Source organism: Panicum virgatum, chromosome 1K (assembly GCF_016808335.1).
Source record: "Panicum virgatum strain AP13 chromosome 1K, P.virgatum_v5, whole genome shotgun sequence".
In the NCBI taxonomy this organism is placed as follows: domain Eukaryota; kingdom Viridiplantae; phylum Streptophyta; class Magnoliopsida; order Poales; family Poaceae; genus Panicum; species Panicum virgatum.
In genome coordinates this window covers 49,200,810-49,226,138 of record NC_053136.1, presented here as the reverse complement: position 1 = coordinate 49,226,138, position 25,329 = coordinate 49,200,810, and the positions used below count along the sequence as shown (strand labels likewise).

General features: G+C 47.5%; 1 protein-coding gene across 2 annotated transcripts; it reads right to left on the bottom strand.

The window, feature by feature from the left end:
* Positions 1-1,438: 1,438 nt before the first annotated feature.
* On the bottom strand, positions 1,439-23,905 carry LOC120639994 (tyrosine--tRNA ligase 2, cytoplasmic-like). 2 transcript variants are annotated; one of them, XM_039915909.1, is made up of 7 exons: positions 23,615-23,905; positions 22,649-22,741; positions 22,409-22,568; positions 17,121-17,404; positions 16,903-16,999; positions 15,853-15,958; positions 14,414-15,689 (listed from the first exon to the last, which is right to left on the bottom strand). In XM_039915909.1, exons 1-7 carry the CDS (start codon positions 23,797-23,799, stop codon positions 15,502-15,504), a joined length of 1,113 nt encoding a protein of 370 aa, XP_039771843.1. In that variant the 5' UTR covers positions 23,800-23,905; the 3' UTR covers positions 14,414-15,501. The 2 variants fall into 2 exon arrangements, with proteins under 2 accessions (XP_039771836.1, XP_039771843.1); XM_039915902.1 differs by lacking the exons at positions 14,414-15,689; positions 15,853-15,958; positions 16,903-16,999; positions 17,121-17,404 and adding exons at positions 1,439-2,264; positions 3,138-3,194.
* Between the last annotated feature and the right edge of the window lie 1,424 nt (positions 23,906-25,329).

Sequence of the window (25,329 nt, the reverse complement as noted above, 5' to 3'; positions counted from 1 at the left end):
AAGATCTAGTTAGTTGACGTCCATGCAAAAAATCTAAGTTTATATTATAATATGAGATCGTTAGTTTTAAAAAAATGTTAAATGCCTGTTACCAAGGGACCATATGTGCAAACCAACTCTTTCGTGCAAATCATGCAAACTTCAATTTGAACCACCGGACATGGGGGATTGGGTAATTTTATATTTAACTGTCTGCTCTAATCACAGTTTGCGCAAAGAGATTGGTTTGCACCAAAGGCACAAGTTTGGTGTGGATATAGTTTTCACAATGTGGTTCAAGTATCCATTCGGAGGTGCTCGTGGGGAACGTGCTCATCCTTTAACCCAAGTGTTTGGTTTAGGATATTGTGGTTGAAATTCCTTTTTACCGTAATACTGTTACTTCAAACTTAATGAACCGACACTGCATTGTGGAATTTATTTTCTTCTAATTTTAGCATGCAATTTCTCAGGCAGGCCTGATTGGCGCGCTTTGGCTTGGCTGTTGCAGAGAAGAGCTTCAGTCTGTTGACGGAACCCGTTTTTTTTTTATGAAACAGGAGCGGTAATTAAGAAAACGTGTTATATATTAAACGTGTTATAATATATACAAACGATGACAACGACGGAAGGGAAACTGAGTGTTATATATAATACTCCCTCCGTTTCAAATTATAAGTCATTCAAAAAATCTTAGAGAGTTAAATCATCTCAAAGTTTGATCAAAATTATAGAGAGAAATATAAAGATTTATGACATCAAATAGATGCACTGTAAAAATATAGCTAACAAAGAATCTAATAATACTTAATTGGTATCATAAATGTTATTATCTTGTCATATAAATTTAATCAAACTTGAAAAACTTTGACTTTTCAAAAATTTTGAAATGACTTATAATTTGAAATCCCTAGGCTACAAGCCCAAAACTCCTCTACTTGGCCGCCGCGCTGATGGCTACCGCCGCAGACCCCGCCATCTCCCGCCGCTCCACCCCGCCCTTCTCTACTGAGTCCTGACAAGGACGGCGTCCTCCGCGCCTCCTCCCCTGCCGGCTGCTCCCTCGCCACCTCAGCTGTCAGCGTCGGCGAGGGTCGCATCAGCCGCCTCCCTGACGAGCTGCTCCCCATCCCCTCAGCGACGCCGCGCGCCCAGCCGTGCTCTCCCGTTGCTGGCGCCGTGCCTGGAACGGCTCCCAAACCACCTCGGACATCAACGGCGGCGGCGAGGATCGCATCAGCCGCCTTCCTCACAAGCTGCTCTCCGCCATCGTCGCGCGCCTCCCCCTCAAGGACGCCGCGCGCTGCCGCCGCGTCTGGGCCTCCACACCCCTCGTCCTTTCCGACGCTGACCTCTTCGTCCCGGTGCTCGCCGATGGCGGCGGCTTCGTGCCGCGCGCCGTCATCGACACCATCTCCCGCATCCTCGCCGTGCATCAGGGCCGCTTCCGCTCCATCCGCCTCACCTACAGCTTCCACTGCGCGGTAGCCCATGACGTCGCGCTCGCGTGCAGGTGGCTCCGCGTCCTCGCCGACAAGGGTGTTGAGAGCCTCGAGCTTCCCAACCACCGCGGCTCCATGCTCGGCTCCACCTCCACGAGTCTCCCATCAGAAGTGCTCTTGGTCAATCGCCTCCCTTGTCCGCCTCGACCTGAGGCACTGGGACTTCCCTAGCACTGACTTCCTCCGCCGCGCTGCCTATGTCTCCCCGTCCCCGCGCCTGCGCGAGCTCCGTCTCCGGGACATCCACATTGGGGCCACGGAGATTGACCGTCTCCTCCAGTACAGCCCCGAGCTGGAGATCTCTGCACTCATTGGCAGCAATGGCACTGGCATGCCACCCAATGTTTGCATCCGCAACTGCAACCTCTGGTGCGCGATCTTCTGATGTCCGTCGGCAACATGTTCGAAGTGCTTGTCGCCCCGAGGCTCTTAGAGTTCATCAAGAACGCTGCAACAATAGCTGCTGACCTAACAAATGTGTTCCAAAGCAGTATTTATCAATCAACAATGACAACATTGACTTGGTGAAATCTGCAATATGCCAATATGCCAACAATTACTCATTCAAATGCGCAATTTGACTGAGTGCACGCATAGCATTGAAATGGTTAATGTACACTGTTTTTGAAGCTCTCAAATATTAAGAATTGTTTATTAGCTAAGTTACAAGATGGAGACCAATTTGTTTATTAGCTGGCCAAAGGTGCGAAAGCCTATCAATCTATGATTTCTATGAGAATAAGAATTGATTCAACGATATCCTCAGTCAGCGACGTAGTATTCCTGCAGGAAAAAAAATGCAGCGGGATAATATAGTACAGTGTGGTCAACTTCAAACAGACAAGCAACAGCTGCAGATTGGTAACAGAAATGAAGCTCATATACAGGCAGCGCTTAACATGATTCCCAGCAGACAGCAGAGCTCAGAATGCAGGGCTACCAAAGTTTGGAGCTATTGATATAATGAATTTGAGTAAAGGGGTTAACACATAGCCCAGGTATCACCCAAGATCAAATTCCCAGTATAGCCATTCAAGATCCAAATCCAACTGAACTCAACCTAACCCAACAAACTTAGGCCTAGCCTACCATAATTTGTTCCGATTCAAAAGGGAAAAACAAACACTTACTCGAATCCTTTTGGACACATCTGGTGTTGGAATAGAAGCTAAATCATATCAACCAATATATGAGCTGGATCCATATATCTTCACTAATAACACCCGCAACTTATTACTGTACTTTAGAGAACCCAACCATGTAAACACCTAAATTATTCCGGAGCTAATTAATAGGCTAGCTAAGAGATCCATGCATACAAATATCAATTTGGCATCATCAAACATCTATACGTTAGTTCAGTGGACATCAACATAGGCTAGTAAAGCTGTTGGTTAGATTGGCCATCAAATTAAGGGCCTTCAACCATAGAATCAGTCCCATCCGACAACTAGGCACTTTGACATTTTTTTAAGGGAGATAAACTGGTCGACTACAGATATATGAGTTTCCAGCTTAATGGCTGGACCTAAGATTTTCTCCCTTGGAATGAGAAAATTAACCGCCTTAATTAACATCACAACTATACTTAGCAGAGTGCGTGTGTACCAACAATGTAAAATTTTAACTACCAACAAATTTGATGAAAGATTGTACCTTGATAGCTTTCACTAGATCTTTTGCTTCAGTGCTTCCAAAGTGATTATGAACAGGCTTGGAGCAAAATGTAAATGGTAAGACCAATTGACAAATAAAAAAAAGATATAATTGCATGTACTAGCACTGAAAAAACTTAACACTCAAATTAACTCCTCCATCGTTTCATAATATTTTTCTCAACCGACATGTGCAGAAATCAATAACTCTAAAAAAAGTTAATGAAAAATGAACTATATAGCCCTAAAGAGTGCCACTGAAACTTTGCATGCTCGTTCTGAAAATCCAAATCCTATAATTGTTAAAACCCAAAGAAATTTATTTAACCGTCCATGCTATTGATTCACCAGCCCAACAACTGGGCTTTTCTAAACAAGAGTATTAACGTTTTTAAGAATGTTTTAATTCTAAAATAAATTTTTTCCATGCTCCTACAATATTCTTGGATGCTAACAGAGAGTTGACAAAGTACAATAAAGTAAAATCTACCACAAAATGGTTCTCAAATAATATGTATGACTAACATCATAACACATCATACTGTACAGAGATAGGCAACACACCACACACCCTACGAGGGGGGGGGTGACCTTTCATATATATTGTTGTATAGGTTTGGAGTACAAGTAAACTCAATATAAGTCAGATACAACAATATCTATCTAATACATACTCTCCATGTATGCTTGTTATACCATAGCTATGCACCAATTGATGATATTTTTCATGTTAGATCAAATCATGAAAAAACATTAACATGAATTACTGCCAGGAAAAGGGGCATTGCGTGTTAACGGCCACTGGAATAAGTGGGCCACATTCTCGGGAAACGAAAACAAACACTCCACTTTTTTGATTTTTGTTTTGCAAATAGTTACTATAACTTTGCAGAGAAGACAGAATTAGCACGTGAAAATGAACGATTTCAGATAATTGCACTATTAGGAACAGCTCTAGTTTCTGTTCAAATCCATCTTTCAGTAATGTGGCAAGGTTTCTCACTGTGATTCTGCAAATCAACTTGATTCACTGATTGTTGGCAGCTACCAAGGAGACCTTATCCTTTTCCATATTATGTGTAGAGGTGGTTACTCCACTTCCCGAACATGCTCTTTTTGTCAATCAACCTAGGTTCAAGCTTATTCTTTGTTGGCCCAAATGACAATTCTATTTCTCTCTTAGCCCAATAGATGGTCTGGGTACATATATAGACTCATAAATATATAGACTCATAATAAGACTCATACTTATAAAATAGACTCATACAACTCATAGACATCTTATACCCTATATTGCCCTTGGCATGCCGCATGCTTAGTGCCAATCAGTTCAGATGCCAACACCCTGTCCAGAAAAAAAAACAGGATTCCTACTTTCATCCAACTCCCCAACCAACCCCACTCAACACACATACATGCACTGTACTAATGATTGGGAGGACATTTATTCAGAGAACATTTTGCAAAGTCATGCCACTGAAATGTCGGATCATTGCCCGCTGATTTTAGGTCTCAGAGAAGGAATAAGAGGGAAAAAGAGATTTCATTTTGAGAGTTTTTGGACGAAACTACCGGGTTTTCATGAGACAGTGCAACAATCTTGGGACCTGCCTGTTCAGTGCTGCTGCCCCCTAGAAAGAGTATCCATCAAACTGAAACGTCTCACAAAAGCCATACAGTCTTGGAGTAAAAAACAAACTGGTCATGTAAAAACGCAGCTTGCTCTCGCTCGCCATGTCCTGCATCATCTGGAGATTGCACAGGATCACCGGGATCTGTCTAGACAGGAGAACTGGCTGTGCTGTGAACTAAAGAAACACTGCTTAGTGCTGGCCTCCCTTGAAAGAACGTTCGCTCGGCTACGCTCACGGGTTCGCTATCTAAAAGATGGGGATGCGAACACGTCCTTTTTCCACAAGCAAGCTAGCTTCCGAAAGCGGAAAAACTTCATCTCCAAACTGATCGATGGCGATCGGGTAGCCACTGCCCAAGAAGATAAACACCAGATACTCTTTGAGCACTTTGATAATTTGTTGGGTATGGCAAGATCCAGGGATTTAACACTTGAGCTTGCTGCCTTTCACAGAGCAGGCATTGATCTATCTGAGCTGGAAGCGCCTTTCTCAGAAGAAGAGGTCTGGGCAACCATCAGATCACTCCCGGCAGATCGAGCTCCTGGGCCGGATGGCTTTACAGGACGTTTCTACAAGTCCTGTTGGCCAATTATCAAAGCTGATTTTATGGCAGCAATCATCAGTCTACAGCAAGGTGACACAAGGAAGCTAAAATTGCTGAATTCAGCTTTTCTTACACTGATTCCCAAGAAGGCTGATGCAGTGGAAGCCAAGGATTATCGCCCATTAGCCTTGTGCATAGTTTCGCAAAGCTTGTCACCAAGATGATGGCAAATCGTTTGGCTCCTTATCTTGACAAATTGGTCGCCACAAATCAGAGTGCATTCACAAGAGTCAGGTGCATACATGATAACTATATGCTTGTGCAGCAGACCATCAAGATCCTACATAGGCGCAAAATCTCAAGTCTTTTTCTGAAATTAGATATTTCCAAGGCCTTTGATTCAGTAGATTGGCCTTTCCTTTTAGAGATTTTGGCACATTTGGGTTTTGGAGCTGTTTGGCGTAATCTCGTCTCTAATCTCCTTCACTCAGCCTCAACTCAGATGCTTCTAAATGGAGAGCCGGGAGATTTCATTACTCATCAACGAGGGCTCTGGCAGGGAGACCCACTTTCCCCCATGCTGTTCATCTTGGTCATGGATGTCCTAAACAGTTTATTCATGAAAGCTGAAGCGGAAGGTCTGCTCCTACCTCTCCACTCTACTGGTCAGCGGTTATCTTTGTATGCAGATGATGTAGCACTTTTTATTAGATCAGAAGAAGATGATCTGCAGATTACTAAGAATCTATTGCAAGTATTTGAGGAGGCATCAGGGTTGCGAACAAACCTACAAAAAAGCTGTGTGATTCCGATTCATTGTGATGGTGAAGTTGCAGAGGTTGTGAACAGTACCCTTCAGTGCAGTACAACCTCCTTTCCCACTACTTATTTAGGTCTACCAATTTCAGACAGAAAGCTGCGAAGAAGTGATCTACTGATCTGGATAGAGAAGATTGCCATTAAGCTTCCTGGTTGGAAGGCTCCTTTAATGAGCTTGGCTGGCCGAGCTGTTTTGGTGCGTTATGTTATCACTGCCATCCCTATTTACCTACTGATCGCCATCAGAGTCCCCAAATGGTTTATCCGAGCAGTGGACAAAATCAGGAAGAGTTTTTTGTGGAAAGGAAGAAAGGAAATCAATGGTGGCAGCTGCTTGGTGGCTTGGGAAATGGTTATGAGACCTATAGATTTGGGAGGCTTGGGAATTCATAATCTTGAAATAATGGGTTGGGCGCTACAAATGCGTTGGCTTTGGTTTGAGAAAACGAAGCCGGATCGCCCTTGGGCTGGCCTTGAGATCCCAGTCCACCCCAACACCGCTGCTTTGTTCACCGTGTCAGTTTTCACTACAGTTGGTAATGGGCATAACACTTTGTTCTGGACAGATCGCTGGTTACATGGCTGCAACATTGAAAACTTAGCACCTAATGTTTTCAAGTGCATACCAGCAAGATTAAGAAAATCAAGGACAGTGAGGGAGGCTTTGCTTGACCTAACTTGGGTATCGGATATTCGTGGAGCTCTTGGCTGGCTGGGTCTTGTTGAATACTTGGAACTTTGGGATGTGCTCACTGATGTTGTACTACAGGACACTGAAGATATCCATCACTGGAAGTTTGAAGCCTCATGACTTTTTTCCTCCAGATCTGCGTACAGAGCTTTCTTTGCTGGATCTGTGGGCTTTGAGCCATGGAAACGGCTTTGGAAATCTTGGGCTCCCAGTAAATGTAAAACCTTTGTTTGGCTGGCCATTCGTAACCGATGTTGGACAGCTGATCACTTGCAAAAAAGAGGGCTCCCTCACCCTGATTGTTGCCCGCTGTGTGACCAAGAAGAAGAGACAGTCCAACACTTGCTCACTACGTGTGTGTTCGCCCGACAGTTTTGGTTCAGCATTCTCCAGTCCCTGAACCTTTCCCAATTAGTACCTAGACACACAGATAACTCATTTGCAGACTGGTGAAAGAAGTCTTGGAAGAAACTGCAAAAACATCTACGAAAGAGGTTCAATTCACTTGTGAGCCTGGGTGCCTGGGTTATTTGGAAACACAGAAATGACTGTGTCTTTGATGGAACAACACCAAATTTGCAGGGAGCTCTTCAAAGCTTTAAAGATGAATGTCACCTATGGCAAATCTCTGGCGCCAAAGGGCTTGCTGCCCTGAGCCAAGGGAGTTCTATAGTTGCTAATTAGAAGAGGTCTAGTATTGGTCAGGTCCCTTTATTTCATTTGTTTTGTAATAGTCTGGTGTATGTTTCAGTTACATCCCTTACTCTAGTCCAAGGTAAGGTGATGGGAATGTTATTGGACTTTTTTCCTCTCTTAATACAAAGATGCGCAGCTCTCCTGCGTGTTCGAGAAGAAAAAAATACAATAAAAAACATTTTGGTCTGGGGTAATTTTTTGCACATAAATTGAGCCAATATTCTCTATAGTTTGGGGAAAACCAACTTATATGTATTTTACCAGTCTGTTTGCAGAGAAGGTCCTCTACTTCTCTGTGATAATCAAGCCAATGAACAACCACCTGTTCCAGTTTGTTCTGGTACTACTGCCTACTGTTGGTTCGGCCTAGCTCTAACTGAAACTCTATTGTACTTCTACATAATTGGAGTTATTTCCTCTAGCAAAACTTAACAAACAATACCAGCAACTGAAACTTTAAATAACCAACATGAGTCTTCTGAACTTCTTTTTTTGAAAGACTCTTCTAAGCTTCTAACAAGTCTGTTCTGCAACTAACCATACTGATAACAAAATGCAATGATGCATGCTCTGTATTGTTTGTCTTGCATGTAACCTGATATAGCTGGAAAACCCAACGCTCAGCAGTTTTCTTGTGAGTTGCGGTAAAGATTTATAGATACACCTGATGAAGAAGCCACACATTCTGTTTAATTTTACTTTATTGACTTTTATCAATTTATGGTACTTGAGTCCTGACCTGCACATGCACAGGTACCTTTTGTAACTTTATCTAAGTGAATTAAAACCTTTATGAAAGCAAACACTCCAGAAATAAATTGAGTAATATAATTTAATAATTTTCACATAAGCAATTTTGATGGTTTTGAATATTTTAGTGTCTGCCATGGATTTTGTAAGAGGCCGTATTGAAAGCAATAGAGATTGCGTGGAAAGATTGATTGATTGATTGATTAGGGTAAACAAATATTACATATATAGGCTGGAATCTCTCAACCTTAACCTAATCAATCTAGGGCTCGGTACACGGCACAGCCGGCCCAAGCCCAGGCGCACAGCACGCCTGGGCCCTCTCTCACACAAACACATATACATGCCTAACACCACCCCCCACCCCCGCACAGTCTGATCGTCGGCAGTCTGAACGTTCAGACTGGACCTGAACTCTATGAAAACAGAAGACGGCAAGCCCTTGGTGAAGATGTCGGCGTACTGTGAGCTTGTTGGAACATGAAGAACATGGACAACTCCTTTAGCAACACGCTCCCGAACAAAATCTCAACATGTTTGGTGCGTTGATGCTGTACGGGATTGGCGGACATGTAGACGGTGCTGATGTTGTCGCAGTAAACCAGGGCAGCCCTGCTAACAGGCGCATGCAGCTCAACCAGAAGTTGGTGCAACCAAGAAACTTTTGCAACAGCATTGGCGACAGCTCTGTATTCGGCCTCAGCACTGGAACGCGAAACTGCAGTTCGGCGTTTGGAGGACCATGAGATGAGATTGTCACCAAAGAAGACAGCATAGCCGGAAGTCGACTTGCGAGTGTCAGGGCAACCGGCCCAATCAGCATCTGAGTAGACCACAAGATCAGACTGAGCAGAAGGACACAGCAGGAGTCCCAGGTGAAGAGTGCCTCGAACATATCGCAGAATCCGCTTGAGAGCAGCCAAATGAGGCTCCCGAGGATCGTGCATATGAAGACAGACCTGCTGGACAGCATATGCGATGTCTGGACGGGTGAAGGTCAGGTACTGCGGAAGTCAGTAGGATCAGCCACAGGAACACCACCATCCACAGGGAGCTTGGGATTTGTATCAACAGGCATGGCACAAGGGTTGCAGTCAGACATGCCAGCTCGCTGAAGGATCTCCATCATGTATTGACGCTGAGACAGCAGAAGACCAGAACCAGAACGCTGCACATGCATACCCAAAAAGTGATGAAGCTCACCAAGATCCTTCATGGAAAACTCAAGCTGGAGTGCATCGATGAGACGACGAAGCAACTGTGGTGATGAAGCAGTAAAGACAATGTCATCCACATAGAGCAGAAGATACACTGTGTCGCCACCCTGATGATAGACAAACAGAGATGTGTCTGTCTTGGCCTCCACAAACCCAAGCTGAATGATGTAGGAGGCGAAACGACTGTACCATGCCCTGGGCGCCTGCTTAAGACCATAGAGTGACCGATTAAGCCGGCACACATAATCTGGATGAGCTGAGTCCTCGAAACCAGTCGGCCGAGAGCAATAAACTGTCTCGGACAGGTTGCCATGAAGGAAAGCATTCTTGACATCCAGCTGATGAATAGGCCAATTGTGAGAAACAGCCAAAGACATAACTGTGCGAACTGTAGCTGGTTTGACAACTGGGCTGAAAGTCTCATCAAAATCAATCCCTGGACGCTGTGTGAAGCCACGGAGAATCCAGCGAGCCTTATAGCGCTCCAGAGTACCATCAGCCTTGAACTTGTGCTTGAACACCCACTTTTCACTCACAATGTTGCAATGCGACGGTCGGGAAACCAAATCCCAGGTGCGGTTCATCAACAGAGCATCGTACTCCTCTTGCATAGCACCTCGCCAATTGGGATCAGCAAGGCCCCCGCGATAGGAGCGACGAATGGGAGAAAGCGACGAGGCAGTGCAGATGGACGGGAAATGCAGCCCACTCTTCGCACGTGTGGTCATCCTGTGTTGATTAGACACAGGCTGTGTCGGAACAGCACCACGTGGAAGAGGTCGAGGAGGAACTGGACCATTGACAGGCCGCCAGGAGTAGATGTGGACGAACTCCCGCAGAGGCCGACGGGAGGCAGCTGGAGGCGAGGCCGCGGCCGGGGCAGCCGGAGCAGGCCGCGATGTGAAGACGAGCGGCACCGGGGGAGCGCCAGCTGGTGGCGCACCAGGCTGGAGAGCAAAGGGTGCCATGGGGGCACCAGCCGACGCCGAGGGGGCACCAGCCGATGGCGCCGTGGATGCCACTGGAGCACCGGAGCCTGGAGCCGGTGCAGAGGACGCCAGGGGAGCTGGGGCGCCCAACACAGGGGGGCGACCCCAGCTCAGCTGATGGTGCCGTGGACGTCGCCGGGGCACCGGTCGACCGTGCGGCGCCTGGAGCTGGTGCAGGGGACGACAGGGGAGCTGGGGCGCCCAACACAGGGGGCGGCCCCAGCTCAATCTGCGTCGAGGGTGCCGAGGTGGCCGCACGTGGCGGTGTATCGGGTGCTGGAGTACCTGTAGGCAGAAGTTGTACGGGTCCGATAGGAGACGGTACAAGGTCAGAGTGATCATATAGAAACTCAAAGTCCGCTGCACCAGGGGGTGCGGGCTGCGAGGAGAACGGAAACGAGGTCTCATCGAACACCACATGGCGAGAGATGATAACTCGGTTGGATTGTAGATCAAGGCAGCAGTACCCTTTATGATGAGCATAATATCCCAGGAAGACACACGAGGCTGAGCGAGGGGCGAGTTTATGGGCTGCAGTGGCTGAAAGGTTAGGATAACATAACCAGCCAAAAACCCGCAGATGACCATATGAGGGTGCAGTGCCAAATAAAGCGATGTGGGGGTGTGACAGACTGCAGAGTTTTGGTCGGGAGGATGTTCAGCACGTGTGTAGCAGTGTGGAGAGCCTCGACCCAATAAGATGGGGGCATACTGGCCTGAAACAGCAGGGAGCGAGCAGCATTATTGATGGTGCGAATCATGCGCCCAACTTTACTATTTTGCGACGAAGTGTATGGGCAGGACATGCGCAAGTGAATGCCGTTGGTGAGGAAGAAGGTGCGCGTGCTAGAGTTATCAAACTCACACCCATTGTCGAACTGGACAGCTTTCACCGTGGCCCCAAACTGTGTGCGCACATAAGAAAAGAAGTTTGCCAATGTGGAAAAGGTGTCAGATTTAACACGAAGAGTCCACAAATAATGAGAACAGTCATCTAGAACAACCAGGTAATATTTAAAACCAGAGACACTAGGAACTGGTGAGGTCCACAAATCACAGTGAATGAGATCAAAATTACTAGTTGCACGCGAGTTTGATGACTGAAAAGGCAAACGAGTATGACGCCCTAGCTGACAAGCATGACATATGGAGCTAGGTGCGGTAGTACAAAAGGGGACGACCGAGGCGACCTTTGCTAAGACCTCATGACCACGGTGACCAAGACGACGATGCCACAGCGAGGAGGTAGATGAAGCAGCTAGGGCCTGCGCCGTGGGAGGAATGAGTGGGTTGTGAGATCCTTCACAGAACAACCCTCTGTGTTGTGAGATCCTTCACAGAACAACCAGCGTGGTCAAATTCAACAGAGCAATTGTTATCAGATGTAAATTGGCGTACAGAAATAAGATTTTTAATAAGTCTTGGAGAAACAAGAACATTATTAAGAGATAAATGCCCAGGAAGGGATGCAACGCAAGTGGCAGTGACAGGAAGAACTGTCACCGACAACAATTGATGAAGGAAAAGGGTACCGCGGGGACAAAATGTGTGAAAGGGTTGAAGGGTTCGAGGTCATGTGGGAGGTAGCACCTGAGTCGAAATACCAGTCGGTCTGAGGAGGCTGCTGGAGAGTCATGGTGCTGAAGGTCGAAGCGAGGGATTGCTGATCCCAGGACGAGGGGATGCCTCTGGCTGGTTGCTGGAAACCAGGGGGCGGCGACTGTTGAGGTGGAGGGGGGGCGCCGAAGTAGTACTGGGGCGCCAGGGGTCCATACAGCGAGTGCTGAACCGGGTGGAGAGCCTGCTGCTGCGCCTGGACAGCCTGGAGTGCCTACTGCTGGGCAACCAGCGCATGCTGCTGAGGGGGTGCGGACCCTGGGACGCCAGCAGGAGCTGGTGAAGCGGTGGAAGGCCTGGGACCGGGCATCTGAATAGAGCCGGCCCAGGGGTTGTAGAAGGAGGGCCACTGCATGGATGGCCCCTGGGAAGGCGCTGAAGGGGTTTGGTTGCTGGGGTCACTGCCGCCAGAGGAGGTCTGGGCGCCATTGCCGCCCCTGTTGTTGCCTTTGCCGCGCTTGCCGCGACCTCCCTTGCCAGAGGGGGTCGTGTTGTTGCTACCGCCGTTGCCGCCCCCTCCCCCCGGCGGACCCCTTGCTGCCCCCAGAGCCAGAGTTGGATCGGCCAGGGGGGCGCTGGGAAGGGCCGGAGGAGCGCTAACCCCCACGTGGCTTCTTACTCTTGTGCGGTGATTGTGGTCCGAATTGAGTTGGCTAGCTAGTGACTTAGCTCGAGACCCCTCATGGAAGAGAGGGGTTCGGACCCCCGGGAACCTGCAGGTTCAGGGAAGCGCACTTATTCTCCGGGGAGGTCCGGAGCCGTGTAGCCATTTAGCCTGGTTCCGTACCCTAAGCCTGCACGCACCACCTCCTGTGAATGAGTGCCGTAGTACCTAGGACTGGGAACCTGGAGGTCCGGACTTTCTCTTAACCTAAAGGCCGCCCCCTCGACCTCCGTTCACTGAGCCTAGTTGTCTATCTCAAAGGATCACAGCCAACAGGATTTGGGACCCGTGGGCACGCTACTAAGCATCTACCTTGAGTCATGTGCAGGTCCAAACGTGATGATGCAGCAGGTGACCCAAAAGATGGACGACGCAGGACAAGACCCTTGCGGCGCGCACCGCTGGGCGCCAGAAGCAGCCAAGTTGCTCACAGTAGTGGCCCCACCTGCGGGTTCGTTGCCTCTCCCGAGGCGGGCCCGGGGGGCTCTGTCGGTACCCTACAACTGGGGTACCCACTCCTACTGTGCCAAGACTCGCGTAGTTATCCGTAACTACGCCCTAAGGAGCTGAGCAGCCGGACCCCTGGGGTCCGGCTCCATCTCACCGGACCAACGGTCCCGGACCCGCTTCCCGCTCGGTGACGGGTCCGGTGTCACCACGTGTCCCAGAGGAGGAAATGCTCAGCACCTGTGGCCGCGGACCCGGACCCCCGCAGGTGGGTCCGGGACCTCCACGTGCCTATCCGGATCCCCGTGAGCTCTCGGCTCAGCTACCTGCTCGGGAGGGGTCCGGAGCCGCCACGTGTCACGCAGACGCGGGCGCAGGCGCAAGCCTTCCACTGGAAGCTCCCTCACCCACCCGCATTAAGTGCGAGCGGTTGAGGCGTGCTCTGCTATTGCTGGGCACGGGGCAGCTTTTGTCAGTCCACATTGTGGATCGCCAGCCCTCCTGCCGCATTAAATGCTGCTAGTTGGGGCGTGCGTTGCCAGAGCAGGGCATCGGATACCCTCTCACGGGTTGGACAGGCGTGACATGACAACACGGTAAGCCCACCTGTTTCCAAGGCGGCTCGTCAATTACCAAGGCAAGCATTAAAGACTCAGCGCCGCGCGGATGGGCAACGAGTCATGATGACCAACTACTAACTGGAGCAACAGTGCACGCTGCTACAGCGGACTGAGTCAGTAGTTCGGCGCTTCATAATGACCTCGACGCGCGGCTCCAGAGGCTATACTCTACTCCGACAGGACAGCTCAAGACCATCCCTGGTCAGAAACTACGCACGAAAGCCGACGACAAGATCTCCGGATCTGAGGCATTGAAGGCCAAATTGTAGTTTATAATACATCACCGGGCCTACCTGTCGGGGCCCCGCTCAGTGTACGTGCTCCCCTTTGACATATAAAAGGGAGAGTACGCCCGCTAGAACCCAGGGACACACGGGACTGAGCACTGGACACACAAGCTCTCTCAGACTCTCTCGAGTCGAAGGCAATACAACACACAGTGGACGTAGGGTATTACGTTCCGGCGGCCCGAACCACTCTAAACCTGTCGTGTTCATCGTGTTCTTCCAGCGAGATCGAACTAGTCCTAGCTAACACCCGAGTACTCTCCCTCTGGGCTTAGGCAGGTGCATTTCGCCACCCGGCTGTGGTTTACCACACCACGACAGAATGATATTTACAAGGGTATTTACACGGGCTGAAAGTCTTCCCTTGTTATTAATCTTCCTGGAACAAGATGAGTTTAGTGCTTAAGCATAAAGGTATACTGATAGCGATGTAAGACTGCAGATCATCTTGCCCGTCGAGGACCCACATTGTGATTAGGATGATTAAAAAATTAACCACCTTCTCACCACTTGGGTCCTTGCTAGACAGTTCTGGTTTGGCCTCCTCCAGCGGGTTGGGCTTCATATGCCATCGCTGGATGACCAATTCTTCGATGATTGTTAGAGTAGGGCGATTGACTCAGTTGGTGGTCTGGTGCAGCTAGACGTCAACTCCCTTATCAGTTATCATCCTTGGCGATTGGAATGTCTGGAAGCATAGAATTGCTGTGTTTTTTATGGCACTGTACCAAGCATAGTTTCTTCTCTATTGCCTGCAGAAGAGGAGGCGTGGCTTTGGAGTCTGGCTGGGGATCGAGGGCTCTCCCTCAATGACTGACCTGGTTTCACAAGTTAAGCTTTAGGTCCTGGTCATTCACAGGCAGTTAGGGGCATGTGTTCCTCTAAGAAACTGATGACGTGAGACCGAGCACTAGTTCGGATGGCAAAGGCTTGCGGTGCGCAGCCAGCCCCGCCAGTGTTTGAACCCCAGGTTCAGCACTAGTGCTCACGGAGTAAAAAAAAGGCCACTCGCTGTGCTATTTAAACAGGAAATGCGTGGTCCACTGACGGTTGCAGCGTGATACGCGTCCGCAGGCGCGCCCTCGCTGTCAGTGGCATGTCCTGGGTAGCTAGGGTTCGTGGCCTTTTCTCGACCCTGCAGAAGAGAAAACTTCTATCTTTCGTGTCAAACCTTGGGGGAGGTCATTCCCCCAGAGGTCGAGTTTTTTTTTTTTTTGAAAGAAACTGATGACGTGAGTGTGTGTGGTGTATTCAGGGCTTCTACTCTTTTTTCTTTAATGCAATGATACTCTGCTTTATTGTGTGTTTCATAAAAGATACCAAGCAAAGTAGCAAGTACCTTTACTCTTTGTGTACTCGAGAGCTCTGAATCAAAAGGTTCGAGGTAAATTTATGTCGGAATTTTTTTTAGAAAAAAAATGCAACCGACAGAATATATGTAACCAGGGTTAGCATCATAATTCATACAGGCAAAGTGTGCCGCTAGTAAACAAACCTTGCCATCTTCCATGAAGATAGCCCATGCTGGATGCCTCCTATTCTCCCTTGCAGGGTATTGTAATAAATTAGGAAGCATATCTGTAATTTGAGTTAAGGATCTGCATTCTGAGCATGTTTTGGTTCATGTCCTGTGATCTGTGCGTCTTGACATGAAAGTACCACCATCCAAGCACCAAATAGGCAAATACCAAAAGTACAAGCACACATAATGGATTGGAACAATAAAAAGGTGAAAAGATACTGTGCAAAACAGCAATTGGCATACTCTTCCTCTTGATATGTTTACAATATTGTTTAGCCAATAAGTTGACATCATGCTGATCCATTCCCAACAGCCATATGTCTGCCTGCAGTTCAGAATGTTTTTGTACATTACAGGATTGTAGGCTTCAGAGAAGTTCATTACAAAAACCATGGATATCATGTAAAAATAGAAGCATATTCCAACACCTTCCTTTAATTTATATATCAAAGAATTTGTTGCGCAAACTTTCACAACAACCATTCTACTGAAACTGAACAACTACACAATCTACACTTCAAACCAAGAGAAAGATAAGTTATGTGATATATTTCATATGTTCATAGGCCTTGTGCAAGAAGTAATGAGGTGCAAGATCAAAGGGAAGCAAACAGGGTTGGACCACATGGTTTGTGACTCCATATTAACAGAACTACACTAATTGGTAATTGCTTGCTTCCTTTCTCCCTGCTAAGTTTAAAACATGGCTACAGCCATCCCCACTAAGATTATCCTTTTTCTTTCAAATTTTTGCATGTGTAGCGTGTGAAGTAGAGCAAGTATATTAAGAAATATTTTAATCTGGTGAAGATAAGATCTAACAAGATGATTATTGAGTCAATATCAATAAGTTTACTAAACAGACAATTCAAGCAACATATTGTTGTTATCTCTCCTTCCTAAACAGCCCATGCAAGCAACATATTGTTGTTATCTCTACTTCCCAAAAAAGTCCATCCAAGCAATATATTGTTGTTATCTCTGCTTCCAGATGATCTGTTCCACTTATGAGCAGTTTAGTAAGGACTGAGACTCAATCCCATGCTGTGAAAATCCGGTCAAGACCTTTTCTACACGCTAACAAATCTTCGACTGCAGAGTTTATTAGTACTCTTAGAAATTTAGTTTGTTTCATTATGTTGAAGGCTGAAGCACTTGGTTCCCTCTGGTTTGTCCAACCATGTTTTATGTTCATTACTCCCTTCATTTGCAAACAGGGGTAGTAATGAACAAACATACTACAATGGATATATTATTCAATAAACATACCTTCTGAAATAATATGCCAGCAGACTGCAGGCAAGGGCGAAACATCTCAGCCACAGTTAATTGTCCCATCATAAACTGGTCTCTACTACCACAATATCTGATAGGTAAACAGAAATGAAAGGATGTGGATGTGGATGTTAAAATGATCCATCATTCAATGCTCAAATGATAAGGCTCTTCAGTGAAATAAACCTCAAAATGATTAAACAAGAATATACCTTCTAATTCTACGCACACTATTCTTCCTTGCAATATCCATGACAAGTGGCCAGTATTCATCGCCATGTCGACTTATTTCATCTGACAACCAGACTAGCTCAACTTCATCAAGAGCCATGCCAGTTGCTTTCCACATCTCAATATTGTACCTGCCAATAGTCCGCATCTTATTTAGATTGCCACCAATCTCACTGTTCATCTGGGCAAGCCAGTCTGCCATTAGGATTTTAACTTTGAAACCAGATTTAACCATTTTGTTAATACTGAGTGTCTCCATGATCCCCTGTAGAACAAGAACGGATCCATGCAAAACAAGTGAATCTTGTGTTGGTGTATATGTGAGCCCATATATAGAGGCCCATGTATAGGATCTATATATCCCACCCATCTAGAGGCCCATGTATAAGCGTCGGGCTGATGGCACACTGGAGCGCTACAAGGCTTGTTGGGTTCTCCGGGGGTTCACTCAGCGACCTGGTGTGGACTATGATGAGATCTTCAGCCCAGTGCTGAAGCCAGCTACTGTGCGCACGGTCCTTTCGCTTGCGCTCTCACGCTCTTGGCCTGTGCACCAGCTGAACGTGAAGAATGCGTTTCTTCACGGCACTCTGTCAGAAACTGTCTACTGCTCTCAGCCAGCGGGATTTGTGGACTCGAGTCGTCCGGATATGGTCTGCCGACTCAACAAGTCTCTCTATAGTCTGAAGCAGGCTCCTCGGGCTTGGTACTCTCGATTCGCCACGTTCTTGCTGACATTGGGGTTCACCGAGGCCAAATCTGACACGTCTCTCTTCATCTACCGCCATGGGGATGAGACTGCATATCTGCTGCTCTATGTCGATGACATTGTGCTCACAGCCTCCAGTCAGCAGTTGCTTCAGAGTGGCATCTCCTCTCTGCAGCAGGAGTTTGCTATGAAGGATCTGGGTCAGCTCCACCACTTCTTGGGCGTCACTATTGAGCCTCGCCCATCTGGTCTTCTCCTTCACCAGTGACAGTACGCACTCGATATTCTGGAGCGGGCTGGGATGACTGATTGCAAGCCCTACTCCACTCCTGTCGACACTCAGGCGAAGCTGTCTGCTGATCTGGGTGATCCGGTGGCTGATCCTACTGCCTAGTGGAGTTTGGCTGGCACTTTGCAGTACCTCACCTTCACCAGGCCGGACCTCACCTACGCTGTTCAGTAGGTCTATCTCCATATGCATGATCCCCGGGAGTCATACCTTGCTGCGCTGAAGCGTCTCCTCCGCTACATCCATGGCACTGTGGACCTCGGCCTGGTGCTTCACCGCTCGTCCTCTACTGAGCTGGTGGTCTACACCGACGCTGACTGGGCTGGCTGCCCGGACACTCATCGCTCTACTTCCGGCTACGCCGTCTTCCTGAGCGGCAACCAGGTCTCCTGGTCGTCCAAGCGGCAGCCGGTTGTCTCCCGCTCCAGTGCTGAGACGGAGTACCGAGCTGTCGCTAACGGCGTGGCGGAGGCGTCCTGGCTACGACAGCTCTTGGCGGAGCTCCACAACCCGCTCGCCAAGAGCATGCTCGTCTACTGCGACAACGTCAGCGCCGTGTATCTCTCCACCAACCCCGTTCAGCATCAGCGGACGAAGCATGTGGAGATCGACCTACACTTCGTGCGTGACAGAGTCGCCATCAGCAATGTTCGGGTACTCCATGTCCCGACTACCTCCCAGTTTGCTGACATCTTCACCAAGGGATTGTCATCCTCGATCTTTTCGGAGTTTCGCTCCAGCCTCAACGTAGCCGGTGGCTAGTTGTGGCTGTGGGGGGGGGGGTATTTGCCCTTTGTACTCTATTTGTACTCTCTTCTTGTCCAGTCTTGAACACCGCTGTGCTGGCAATTCAGACTGCGGGGGGTGTTGGCTTTCTTGTTGTCCAGTCTTGAACACTGCTGCGCCGGTAGTTCAGACTGCAGGGGGGTGTTGGTGTATATGTGAGCTCATGTATAGAGGCCCATGTATAGGATCTATATATCCCACCCTTCTAGGGTTTGGAGGGATACATCCATTATTTCCCTCCTACATCTTACATTACAGAGTTGAACAATTTGGATATGTCAGCATTAGTTTAAATAGAATAGTGGCACCATATCAAGTGTTAAAACAGTAAAAATGAGCAATGAATGAACCAAATAGTGCAGTAATGGAGGTTAAATTTTACACTAACATATAATAGATATTTTCTTCAACCCACGAGCCAACAACAGCATCAACACGAGACCACTTGCCCAGAAAGCTAATGTCATCAGGAATACATAAATGGAAGAATAGTATAATTACAGCTTGTCAACTCCGCCTATGCTGACTGGAAGACTCTCTCTCCTGAGTCGTCTCAGCATAGCCGGTCCCAAGCCCGGATAAAGGAGGAGGGTTGCGTTAGGTTTTGGCAAACCAGCATAAAAATAGCCACTCTAATGGATTTGAAACCCACAAGTATAATTACAGCTTGTCGGTACCCCAGGACTGGGGTATCCCCTCTTCCTGTGTCTAGGCAAGAGTCTCGTAGTTATCCTTAACTACGCCCTGACGACCGAGCAGCCGGACCCCTGTGGTCCGGAGCCCTACTTACCCGGCAAACGGCCCCGGATCCGCTCCCTGCTTGGGGAAGGTCCGGTGATGCCATATGTCCCGGAGGAGATAGCCCTCAGCCAAAACAGCTGGGGGTCCCGGACCTCCCAGGGAGTACCGGACTCCCGCCGGGTCTCGGACCCCCATATACTATCCGGACCCCCATATACTATCCGGACCCCTCAGCAGGGAGGAACCGACACCCTACCTGGGGCTGGTCCGGAGCCGCCACGTGTCCGTAGGTGCGGGCACGTGCGCGGGGCCGCGTGGCTTCCACTGGAAGCCACGCCCACCTTCTGCATTCAATGCGGTAGGTAGAAGTGGGTTCTGCCACAGCAGAGCCCGAGGCGGCTTTTGCCAGGTAGCACTATTGGTCGCGTGTTACCAAGGAGCGCAGAGCAGTCGCTGGCGCCGCCCACGCCGCGTATATCAGTCTACTATGTCAGTTGGACGCGACGGCTCGGATTCGCCCATTATGACGCCTACACGGTAGTCTCGACAGACTACGCCGCAAGCTACATTGCCCCAACGGGCGTCACGCCGATGTGACGATTAAGAAACCCCCCCTCTCGATCAGAGAGTCTACAGGGCAATGAAGCGTATCCGAGAAGAGAGTCTCAACCGCTGTAGCTCCATTGAAGCTTCCTACGTAGTATATTATACATCCTTGTTGAGCCCACCTGTCGGGGTCCGACGCCTGTGTACGCGTCCTCCTTGCACTATAAAAGGGGAACGCCCGCTAGAGAATGACTCAAGTCCGGCTGGGCAGATGATAGACTCATTCATACCAAGTGCAATACACCACACAGTGGATGTAGGGTATTACGCTCTGGCGGCCCGAACCACTCTAAATCCGTGTGTTCTTGCCCCCAAGCTAGATCGGCCTAATCGCTTGGCACTTCCCCGAGTACTTCCCCTCGGTGAATAGGCAGGTGCGTTCCGCCACCCGGCCGTGGGTACCCCAAAAGCCCACGACACAGCTAATTAAATTTCACTTAAGTATAACCAATATCAACAGTTCAGGGAAATCCCACCGAAGCTGTATCGCTCTTATTTTTGCATGAGATTTATAGTATAGTAGTGTATACTAACAGATAATAGAGCACCTGGTTCTTGACAGTTTTAATAAGCAGGAGAGCATGCAATGAAAAAGTTTTTTTCTAGAACTGGATTTATTAGGTCAATCAAATCCTAAATAGAGGTACCTATTCGTTTCCTAGATGGCGTCCAAGGAAAGATATTCAATTGGACAAGAATTTTACAACAAGGTGACCGACTCTCCCCACTGCTCTTGGTTCTAAAAGTTGATTCTACAGTATTTTTTTAAAAAATGCATCTTGGATTGACTTCCCTTGCCCATGGACGTGAAACTTCATTCTTTCATCTTCTGAAATGTTGAAGTCTGGATAGTTAGAGAGCATCTCCAAATAAGTTACTGCTTATCAAAGCAAGTTTGCAAGTTTTTTTTTTTTTGGTTTTACAGGTTTGCGTAGATAATTCCAGATATCTCCGTCCCTCTTAACTTAAGGCCATATAGTATGAATCTACTTACTGACTGATTAGATGCAAAGATGAGTCTTTTCATTCACATTGGACTGGAACTAACTATTGACAGCCAAAGTTAAGAGGGAATGCTTCTCCCATCTTGAGGACAAATTACAGCCTAGGCTAATCTGCGTATGACAACAAGATGCCTCGGGAAAGTAGATAAACAATGGGCACTTCTATTTCTTCTCAGCCTGTTTTGTTAATGCACACTTCAGCTTGGTGGATTTGTTGTGTAATACCCCAGCCCATTGGTGTTCCAGTTTTGACCCGTTGTGGCCCATGTGTCCTGTTCTTGTGGAATTAGTCCCACCTTGGTAGTCTAAAAGTAGGTTCAGACCAACTATAAGCCTTCGTCTTCCAAATGTAGCACCTTCAGGCTTCAGGCTTTTACACGAGGTGGTATGCATATGAAAGACTCGTTCCACATGAGGAGCTGATCCATAAGCAGAAACGCGGGGTGTTACACTTTGCAGAACCAAAAGTTACTTGTGGATTCTTTTGAAAATCATAAAAAAAATATTCCATGGGCAAGCTGATGGTACTATTAGAATCGTGTCTGACTCCTCAAAGTAAAATAGGTTCAATTTGGTGGAACCACGGAAGCATGTTGTCAAGAAGCTGCAATTTTGAAGCACATACATAATTGGCATGTATTTATTGCCTGGTACTCCTTTGTGCCAAAGCACAACCACAACCATTGATTAGTCATCGCACAAAGAACAACAACTGTCTTTTCTGAATATTTCGGTAATAGAAATGTTCTAGAATCCTAATGATAATTGTAAGCCACCATATGTTTTTCTACGAAACACACAGTTTAACTTTACAACTGAATCCAAAGGATGTACAGAAGTAAAATGGTATACTTCTTTTGGATTGTCTGCAACCCAAATGATTTTACACTTAGGCAACTTTTTTTAAACTTCAAGTCATTACTGATGATCTTGCAGTGCACTGAAACATATTTATGCAGAAAAAGGATTACTTTAGCTACACTGCAGACAAATGAGCACATCCACATAAAAGCTAAGCCCATAATTCCTTGATAGCACTACAAAATGGTTGGTATGAATCACATATTCCAATGTAAGTATCAGTTTCAGTAAGTAACATTTAAGAATGCTACCAAAAAAAAAGTGCTCCTATACCTGGGAAATGTGCATCCAGGGAGAGGGATCACACCAAACATAACAAATGGGGGCTAGTTTCTTCTTTAGCAGTAACTTGAGCTCAAGGTCGTTGACACGATCCTCCCCAATGTTCTTCAGTGTTGCAAACCTCTGGTCAAAACTCCCGTCAACTGTATCCCTGAATGTAAACTCCAAATTTAGCATGCTAACATTACAAAGCTTAGGGCACGATTAAAGTTTAGAAGTGAGCAAGGTTACCTATTAGAGTCGACGGAAGCAAACGCTGAATTCTCGATGTTGACATTATTAGTCTGCTTGCTCCGGCTCCGGTTCAGCATTGGCTGAGCTCCTCTGTAGCAAAGTAATCAGGTTGCGGTTCGGAAAAACATGAGACTTGTTGGGACTAATTTGCGCCAACACACTCGAATGCGCTAGAACACGCGTTGATCGTCGACACGATCTTCACCAACGAGCTCCCTGCACACGGACCGGTCAGACCGGTTATGGCGACCGGTCAGACCGGTTCTACAGAGAACGCCGCGAAAAACCTAAAACCTCGAGCTCGGGAGGGACCCCGTCGGAGCTCGTGGATCTAGGGTTGCTCTGAGGTCGGCAGGCCACTCAGAACGCCATCGAACGCCGTGGATCGTGGATCTAGGGTTGCTCTGAGGTCGGCAGGCCACTCAGAACGCCATCGAACGCCGTGGAGACGAGCGAAGAACAGCAAATAGGGTTGGAAAAGTTAGGGTTTGGAGGATAAAAGTTAAATGTAATTGTGTGAATCGATTGGGATTACCCTCAATCGGCCGTGGCCCTTTATATATATAGGGTGGGGAGGTCTGTACCCGTTAGGAGTCGGAACCCTATCAAATCCCGTGTCAAAATACAACTCCTAACTCGGACTGGGCGTTTCGGACCGGTCTGACCGCTCTGGACCGGTCTGACCGGGGTGCAGGTCTTCTGGGAGGCATAACTCCCTCATCCGGACTCCTAATTAGACGTTCTATATATGCATTTCGATCGTCTCGACGAGATCTACGCAATGGTGCAGTCCAATTTGCAATTTGACAAACTTGTCTAGACCGGTCTGACCGGTTCAAGGGAGAGGTCTGACCGGTCCTACCCATATTGTCCAGAAAACCTTCATCGTGCCAATTTTGAATGTCAACAAGACTTAACGTGACTTTCGAACATGAGTTCATCTCCTCTAACCTCAGATCTTACCCGCTATTATTTTGTAGCGGGTGCTGTTCTTCGGGGAATTTTTCCGGTTCCGACGGCCTGCTGTGGTGGCGACGAAGCTGCGGTGGCATGTGGGAGCGGCGGCGCGGCGAGGTCGAGGCCGGGACGGACATATGCGGCGTTCGCTTCCATGCTTTGCTCGCAAGGCCAAACACCCGGGCTAGCATTGCAAATCTAGGGGCGAGGTCGGAGCCTCCGCGCCTGCTTTCGTCGACGTCGATCGGCCGCCGCCGCCTGCCCGCCGGCGCCCAGGGGGTTTGGCCGTTTGGATCAGGGCCGGACAAAGTCTCCCCTTTTATTACTTTCTATTTTCTATTTTTAATTGCAGAAATAAGATAAAACGATGCGGTCCCGTAACAAAGGCGGCTTGTAAATCCTCCTGCATTCCTGCTGCTTTGCAGGAGGAACAAGCGGCACCTCCTTTATAAAAAAAAAGGCACCTTTTAATTTCTGATGAAAAAAGAAACTGGGAAGGCTAATCCGCTAATACTTTTTTTTTCCCTTAACGCCTATCAGCCGTAGCCCGCCTGTGTGGACAGCACTCTAGAACGTCCAGCTTCAGCGGTCAAAGACGAGATTTTTTTTTTGAAAAGAAAATACGAGATTATTGGCCATGCCTGTTATGTACAGTAGAACGATGGGTGCCCATCCACGCCCTTTTTCGCAATCATCTACTCTTCCCTTGTAACCCCCACCCCTATGTTTCTTACACGCACCAGGGTATCGAGCGGTATAGCGGTTTCCCTTGTAACCGTGTGATGGCGAGGCAAATGATAGACGGTAATTAAGAAGGGAACGAGAGAGTGTGTTATATTTGGTGGCATAGTGGGTAAATATCTGTGCTACTCCCTCCGTTCTAAATTATAAGGCGTTCCAACAATTTTGAAGAGTCAAAGTTTTTTATATTTAATCAAATTTATATAATAGAATAATAATATTTATTATATAAACTAAGTACCATTAGATTTTTTATTAGTTATATTTTCATAGTACATCAATTTGATATCATAAATCTTAATATTTCTCTCTATAATCTTAGTCAAACTTGAGATTGTTTTGATTCTCCAAAATTCTTGAGATGTCTTATAATTTAGAACGGAGGGAATGCGATTTGGCAAAAAAAATGTGGGAGATGCATTGTTGGATTATAGATTCTGGGCCACGTAGATTGTGGATCTAGAAAAGAAAAATGTTTATTTGTTTCAACTTTGATGAATTGTAAAAAGCAACCCTAACTCGTGTTGGTTGTGGACCTCACTTCCTCTGGGGATACGAGTATGACATTCACAATAACACAGCATATATATATTGATCAAGTTCAACTAAACCTAAATTTCTTTAATACCACTAGAGTTAAAAAAAAAGCATGCTGGAACCATACTAAAAAGCTATTGTGATAATTTAAACCTCGATGTCGGCCGGGAGGAGATTACTTCCAAGGAACTTCCATTCCAGAGTTTGGCACGCCAACAATTTGGCCCCCTTTGGCACAGCTCCGTGAGCTTTAGCTTCGCGTACTGTAGGACTGTATAGCACTGTAGCACGAAAACCAGAGAAGCCGCGTTCTCCAGCTTCGCCAGCTTCTCTCCTCCCACAGTTGACTGTAGCAGGGGGGGACCGGTTCAGCTTCACACTACAGTGTAGCACAGTAGTGCACAGTGTCGCGCTACTGTATCACGAAGCTGAAGCACTCCCAG

Bases quoted from the DNA above. Each gene is read 5' to 3' on its own strand.
- LOC120639994 (XM_039915909.1), bottom strand. From the start codon at position 23,799: ATGCTAGCCCGGGTGTTTGGCCTTGCGAGCAAAGCATGGAAGCGAACG. The intron at 22,569-22,648 runs GTAACCTTGCTC...GTTTACATTCAG, and splicing joins GCTTCCGTCGACTCTAATAG to GGATACAGTTGACGGGAGTT. The intron at 17,000-17,120 runs GTATATTCTTGT...TTTACCTATCAG, and splicing joins AGTGTGCGTAGAATTAGAAG to ATATTGTGGTAGTAGAGACC.